We start from the raw sequence: 7,933 nt of genomic DNA, 5'->3' as shown, positions 1-7,933 counted from the left end.
TTTCAATATACCACTCACCCAAACTATTTTAATGTATTTTAATGTATTTTAAACCATGTTTGAAAGCACCTAATTTCAGGCACTGCTTGCCCGAGCAACTTGAAAGACCTTACAGTGTCAATTTATCCAGTCAGGAATATTACAAACATACTATAGTTACCACAATCCTGTGTACTGTGTAATAACTTCTAAAGTGTCTGTTGAAAGCACCCTGGTTCAACATCATGAAGCAAATAAGACCAAGAGAAGGCCACTAGGATCCGACACCAAAACTCCTCAAACTGCCACTATCAGGACACCAAAACTCCTCAAACTGCCACTATCAGGACAACTGCTCACATATGTCCCCATTGCAACAAAACATGTAAATCAAGGGCCGGCCTCACCAGCCACCTGAGGACACACAAATGACCAAACCCACAGACAGACAATCATACTAGTTTCAAGTTGAAGATAGCCAACAATGATGACATGTGGAACATCACTGTGGAACATCACTGTGGAACATCGCTGTAAGTTAACAGGAAAAAAGGACCTTACGAATAACCAGGAATGCCACAAACTAACAGTCAAATGAGCCCAAAAATACATCAAAGAAACTTTCAATGTAACAAATATACCAATGATACGACTCACCCAAACCATTTTAATGTATTTTAATGTATTTTAAACCTAATTTCAGGCACTGCTTGACTGAGCAACCTGAAAGACCTTCCTGTGCAAAGTTCGCCTGCAACTCTTGAACTGTAAGTATCCTTCTGGATTCACTAAATCATGAAGCATCTGACCATATAGGCCCTACCCAATTGTGATTGTGTTTTTATAATTGTAGTTGATTTCACTGAGTGTGTGTTGCATTAAAGGACAACTTTGGTTTTTTACAACAAGGGTTCATATTTTAGATTGTAATTAGAGAAAAGAAAAAGTTAATGTTAAAATGTTTTCATTTGCTTTGTTCTATTGTTTTATCACGTTTACCGGGCTGAAATGTGGGGCATGCGTACGCATGGGGGCATGCGTACAAGTGGCTAAATATGTATTTTTAGACACAATAAGCCAGCAGTATCTTTATTGCTATTTACAGTAACACTTCTAGCCCCCATAAGTCACATCCAACCATGAAAGGTTGTGTTGTATCTTGGGAATGGGCTTATTCTGTGTAAAATGACATATTTACTCCAACACGTCCATGCCCCAAACACTGAAATAAGAATCTCTAAAACAATAGAACGAAGCAAATGAAAACATTTTAACATTCACTTTTTCTTTTCTCTAATTACAATCTAAAATATGAACCCTTGTTGTAAAAAAACAAAGTTGTCCTTTAACAACTGGTGAAGTCAACTCGACTCTGTAAAAAGTTGAGTTGATGTCGATTTTATCGTTTGATGACATCATCACATCACACACGACCCCCCATTATTTGGGGGGGGGGGGGTCACATAGATTCATAAAAAAATCTTATGAATCTATGTGAAACATTGTTTTCCCACTCAACATTTCTAAACTGCAAATTGAAGGACTTTTTAATACCTCTAAAATGACAAATTTAACATTGTCCAAATTGTCAAATATATAGAGGCAGAAATTGTGAAAATTGCCAATCTTACATGCTCACAACGCCTCATTGTGTGTGTGTGTGTGTGTGTGTGTGTGTGTGTGTGTGTGTGTGTGTAGTATGTATGTTCGTCTTTTATAGGCTCAATCCTGTTGAAGTGGGCCTTTTCAATAAATATATTGCCATAATGAAGTCTGTTGCCATGGCCGTTCCGAGATAAATCATCAGTGTATGGACTGCCTGCTGCCAACACTGGTAAATATACTTGAACTGTATCAGTTCAAATGTGAACCAATAGACATGTTATATTATAAAACTATGTAATGTTCTAAAGTCAGCATTTTAACAGTCTATACAGTAGAAAATTAAGAACAATATGCAAACCTAATTATTGTGAAAACAATGCACTTTGCCATATGCCTACAATCCCTACATACATCAAAAGTATAAATGATCTGGTCTTGGATGATGATGCCAGTCTGACAAAGAAGTTGTGTTGACGTGCACATATAGTAAACGGCTTATGGGTGGTAAATGGTAAATGGTGCATTTATATAGCACTTTAATCCAAGGCACTTTACATAGATTGCATTACATTCACCCATTCACACACACATTCATACACCGGAGGTGGAGGAAACCATGCAAGGCACCAACCTACTCACCGGGCATTAATATCAGTTTATCAACCTTTTTTAGACATCATCACCCAAGAGACCATCATCAACGCTGAGTCTGCGTGGGATTGGTTCCTCCAGGTGGCTAAAGACGTGAGTCAATTGTTGTAGCAATATAGTTGTATATAAGATGGTTTGTTCTAGTTCCTAAATTAGCCATTGATTGTGTGCCATCTAATTAATGGCTTAGAAAAGAATTGGCCTGAGGTGAGATTTACTAGCTGACCTCTGTTGTTAATTCCTGAGGACCTTCATGAATGTCACTTTTCCTTTGTGTTATCTTTGACCAGTTCAACTTCTGTGTTACCCAACCAGACACCAGAATGATTCCTGCCGACTTCCTCATTCCTGCCCAGTCACAGAACCCCATCAGGGACAACCTTCATCACAAGGTACTCTCCCCAATGACCCAATAACGGTTCTCATAGTTTTTAATCATTATTTGCAGAAGATATCTGATCATTTTGAATGTGAAAACATGTACTGTACTTCAGTCTGCTTTATTCATCTGTTGTAATCCAGTGCCTGTGGGCAACTGAACAAACTGTAAGCGTCTCTTTCTAAATGGTTCAAATTAATAGTCTCTCCTGACATTTTAGTTGTTTTGAAAGTAAAATATCCCTTTAAGCTTGCCAGACTCAACTCTTAAATTTTACAGAGGTTAATATCCCAATGGACATTAACTTGTCTGCTTATTTAAACCTCACTGTAGATTGCTGTTTTGTTCAATACCAATTTTGAATTATGTTATGTTCTTTTCATCCCTGTCCAACATTAGGTCTTCCAAGGGAACAAACCAAGCAACTCAATTATTTTCAAGAAACTGAGTCCCTTTATGCTTGGAGTTCTGGTTGGTAAGTAGTGGATCTTTTAACAGATTGTTCCCTTGCCCTGTTGGCATATTTGGTCTGGAGGAAGAACTTTGAGCAGATAGTTTATGATGTTTCTGCAGTAGAAAAGAACTGGCCTGAGGTCAGATTTACTTGCTGGCCACTGCTGTAAATTCCTGAGGACCTTTGTAAATGTCACTTTTCCTATCTTTGACCAGTTCAACTCATGTGTTATCCAACTAGGCACCAGAATGATTCCTGCCAACTTCCTCATTCCTGCCCAGTCACAGAACCCAATCAGGGGCAACCTTCATCACAATTAAGGTACCCTCCCCAGTGACCCAATAACGGTTCTCATAGTTTTTAATCATTATTTGCAGAAGATATCTGACCATTTTGAATGTGAGAACATGTACTGTACCTCTGTCTCCTTTATTCATCTGTTGTAATCCAGTGCCCGTGGGCAACTAAACAAACTGTAAGCATCTCTTTCTAAATGGTTCAAATTAATAGTCTGTCCTGACTCTTTCTTTGGTTGTTCAGATCCTGGTGGCCAACTTTCTGGCCCAGACAGAATCGCTGATGAAGGGGAAGACCTCAGACAAGGCCCGCAAAGAGCTGGAGGTTAGTGTTTCTGCTGTTGGGAAGTCATTCCTAACAGGGTCCTATTCGCATTAGAGTAGGGTTAGGGTGGGCCTTGGGAACATAGATATGCTCTGTGTCATCTCCTCACTCTGTACCTTCTGCCCATTGTGTCACCACTGTAAAAATAAGTTGTATGTTTTTTCTTTCCCTAATTCCACCTCAGGATCATTTCCGTAACACGCCTCTGGAAAAGAATCTTCCGGTGCTTCTGGCTGTGCTGGGAGTCTGGTACATCAACTTCTTCCAGGCTGAGACCCACACCATGCTGCCCTACGACCAGTATATGCACCGCTTTGCTGCCGACTTCCAGCAGGTCAGTCACACAGAGACTGAAACGCTGAACAAAAGGGTTGAGAGGCAGAGGGACTGAAAGATGGAAGACAGGAGCTGGGGAATAACATCTGTTGGTACAACAGGTTATATGTACTGAGTTGTAAGTACAGGCCAGTCTATGACAACAGTACTATGACATCATATTGATGATCATGGGAAGACAGGAGCTGGGGAATAACATCTGTTGGTACAACAGGTTATATGTACTGAGTTGTAAGTACAGGCCAGTCTATGACAACAGTACTATGACATCATATTGATGATCATGTTATTCCATAGGGATTTGAGGCTTTCTTTTTGTCTGCTGATCCGACTGACTTTCTTGGTTCCATATAGGCTAACTCATTTTCTGCCAGTCAACTGCCTGATCAACAATTCAACTTTTTTTATAAAAAGTAATTTTTTAGATATTCTTTGCGGAAAAAACATGTTTCGCATGAAACACCTGTTTATTAAGGTAACTCCACTAAACAGACTTCTTCAGAGTCTTTCAGACAGGCAGTATGGCTTATAGTTGCATCATGTGCACATACTGTATACATGCAATATACTGTACACAGTGTGTTTTGTGTGAGTGAACAAGTAGCATCTGTATCTAAAGTTCAGAGTCAGACACAAAGTTTTACTGTAAGTGTTAGGCCCCCTGCAGCGTTGACCTGGTTGAAATCAGGAAAGCCTGGTTGCTGTCAGGATGGCAGAGATAGAGAAGCTGCATTGCGTCTGGTTGTGATCGTTGCTTGTGGTCCACAGGGTGACATGGAATTTAACAGGAAGAATATCAGCAAAAGTGGAACCCATGTCCCATACCACACTGGACCGATCGTCTGGGGAGAGCCAAGGACCAATGGACAGCATGCCTTCTATCAGCTCATTCATCAAGGTACTGTGATATTAACACACCCTGTCTTCTACTCTGATGCATTATATTAAAAAAATATTTTTGTTCAACATTTGAAATGTGTTTTTTTGGGTTGGTTGACTAAGTTGTTGTCTTCCCTTCCCATAGGGTCGAGCTAGGCAAGCAGCTGGCCAATCAGATCAAACATGAGCTCAAAAATAACTCTGAGGTCACGTCCCATGATTCCTCCTCCAACGGGCCTATCAACTTCCTGAAGAAAAACTTTGCCTGAATAACCTCCCTCTGCTCTGAGCTTCAGTTTGTGATCCAACACAATTGGCTAAATAATTTAAGTGTTGTCCTCCCATAAAGTTTTGCACACAGTCTAAGGACATTAATGATAACTTAAGTTAACATGTTCACGGCCACGGAAGCCTGCGTTTTGTATTTTCTCCTATTTTGGTAGTTTATAGTAGAGCAGGTAAGCATTAGGGTTCTGTTGTAACTTTTATTTTGTGTTTAGGTTAGTAGTTTATAACTCAAGGTTAGTATTAGTATGTTTTGATTGTTTCCCTGATTTGCTCCGTGTGTCTTTATGATTTTGTAGTATTTTCCAATTTCAAATAATGTAAATATCTTAAGTTATGAATAAAAACGGGTTTCACTCCCAATTCATGTTACATCCCCTTTTTTTCCCTAGACGGGGACGTAACAATCGCCAGTATGTTAATTTGAGTGTTGATGTACATTGTGAGACATGACTGTATGTTGATGTGTATAACCTTTTAAAGGAAATCATATGGTTGCTTTTTGAAGGGAAGAAATACAATCTCCAATTAATAATGTGCAGATATTACTGTTGTTGAAGATATGCCCCACACAACTTAGTCAGCATTGAGTTGCAAAATAAATGTTCCATTTGTCACTTTATGCACTTGTATCGTCATGCTTTGGTTACATAGCACATGCCATGTGATGGACAATTATTCATATCCCTCAAAGGTTAAAACAAAGTGTTGTTCAATAACAAACCCGTCTCTACAGATCTCTTGCATTTTTCAGCCATGTACCTCACTGGTTTCCATTTAAAAAAAAGAATGGTATAGCCTGTGTCTCAGCATCCTCCATTTTGCATGCACATTCCCACTAGGTCAAGGAACAGATGCCACCCTTCTCACATTGGCCACCAAGCAGGTCAACTTTTGAATAACACATTTTTGGAACACAATGCCTTAAAATAACACATGCAGCATCTGATTGTCATGAAAGGTTCAAGAACACAGTTTTTTCCACTACTTGCAGCTATATTTTTATGTTGATTTGATTGTCCATACTGTTAGGTTCATGTAATAACTCTGCTTGTCTGCATTGTAATTAAATTTACATTTTATTGCCTGCAAACTTGACATTTTGTACTATTATAGCCATAGTTTTTTGGCTTGAAGCGAGCCCACAATTGTTTCGAAGGAACAATATTTTTCTAGTGACAATATCTAACCGTCATATCAAGTTCTCCTCAAAACTTCGGTTCCTTTCTACTCCTACATACTTAGTGAGAAAATGAAAATAAAAACATCAATGTGTTCAGCTTACTGTGGCGACGTGTGCTATTACTTTTTACAGCAATCGGCCAAATGGTGGCGCTGTAGGAAGCCTTCGAAAGTGCGAACTTTGAACAGGTATAGCTCATGCTCTGTTATACGTACAGCCATGAAACCTGTATACACGTATGCGTCTCCTCATGCCGAACAATTTTTACGCTCTGACTTTTGACCTCTGATCTTTAGATCCCTCAGAATTTGGAATTATATGAAAAACAGTAAAAATCTATCTCCTCCTGGGATCTTTGCGATACGCGTATGAAACTTTTTTCACATGAACTTTGGACCAATACGGTCAAACTAGTCTCGGCGGATTTCTTTTAAAGTGAAATATATTTTATTAATAATTCAATCAATGTTGCGGTTTTATGCAAATTATTCTTCGGCCTCTAAATCATACATGCAAAGTTACACGTTCATGGCATTTGGCAAAGATGTGGAGGGTTAGTCAAAGTATCACTGAAACCAATTTTATTCCAATCGGCCAAAGGGGGGCGCTATACGAAGCGTTTGAAAATTCAAACTTCAAACGGGCATAAGTCATGACTCGTTTCGTTTGAAGACATGCAACTTGTTACACGCGTGCTTTGACTCGAGCGGAAGACATCTGTGTCGTTGTTAAGTAAGCTCCGCCCCCCGATTTTCCGCCATATTGAGCAGTTTGTAAAACGCGTAAACCCGCTTTTATTCTGGAATTTTCACTCCACGTGCACAAAACTTTTTTTACGTGAACTTTGGACCGATATCTAAAGATCTGTCAGATCGGATTTCTTTAAAATTGAAACATGCTTTTTAAAATAAATTCAATGAATATTGCAGTTTTATGCAAATTATTCTTCTGCCTCTAAATCATACATGCAAAGTAACATGTTCATGGCATTTGCCAAAGATGTAGAGTGTTAGTCCAAATATCACTAAAACCAATCTTACCCCAATTGGCCAAAGGGGGGCGCTATATCATTTTGAGCAGTTTGTGAAACGCTTAAACCCGTTAGGATTTATTTTTGCAATTTGCATGAAACATTCTACACACAATCTAAGGACCTTTATCTAAAGTGCACACACAAAAAAAAATAATAATAATGAATATAGCTGCAAGCAGCGATAAAGTGGCCAAAGCCAAAAACACCTCAAATCATGAACACAGCCTGCAATGTGCTTGAAATCTTGCAAGCACATTCCCAATAGGTCAAGGAGCAGATACCACCCTTCTTACATTGGCCTGTTATAGCGCCACCAGCGGGTCAACTTTTGCACAACACATTTTTGGAACAAAATGGACCAATCTTTGACGTCAGTAACGTCAAAGAGAGCACTGCCTGCGATCTTGACATTTTGTACTTTTATAGCCATTGTTTTCTGGCTTGAAGCGAGCCCACAATTGTTTCGAAGGAACAATATTTTTCTAGTTGTGGGCTCGCCTATAAGGCGAGCACACTTTAGATATTGTC

The 7,933-nt window shown here is 39.2% G+C and overlaps 1 protein-coding gene across 2 annotated transcripts; it reads left to right on the top strand.

The window, feature by feature from the left end:
• Positions 1-611: 611 nt before the first annotated feature.
• Positions 612-5,160, top strand: LOC308292223 (glucose-6-phosphate isomerase-like). Of its 2 annotated transcripts, none has more exons than XM_080734526.1 (8): positions 612-746; positions 1,678-1,813; positions 2,258-2,328; positions 2,551-2,627; positions 3,609-3,689; positions 3,874-4,023; positions 4,794-4,923; positions 5,050-5,160. In XM_080734526.1, the coding sequence occupies exons 4-8, from the start codon at positions 2,559-2,561 to the stop codon at positions 5,058-5,060; spliced, it is 441 nt and encodes a 146-aa protein (XP_080590652.1). In that variant the 5' UTR covers positions 612-746; positions 1,678-1,813; positions 2,258-2,328; positions 2,551-2,558; the 3' UTR covers positions 5,061-5,160. The 2 variants fall into 2 exon arrangements, with proteins under 2 accessions (XP_080590652.1, XP_080590651.1); XM_080734525.1 differs by having other exon boundaries at positions 2,526-2,627.
• Positions 5,161-7,933: the final 2,773 nt, after the last annotated feature.

Source organism: Nannobrachium achirus (assembly GCF_963921795.1).
Source record: "Nannobrachium achirus genome assembly, chromosome: 10".
In the NCBI taxonomy this organism is placed as follows: Eukaryota; Metazoa; Chordata; class Actinopteri; order Myctophiformes; family Myctophidae; genus Nannobrachium; species Nannobrachium achirus.
Note: the sequence above shows the minus strand (reverse complement) of the source record. Positions and strands in the feature narration are given on the sequence as shown.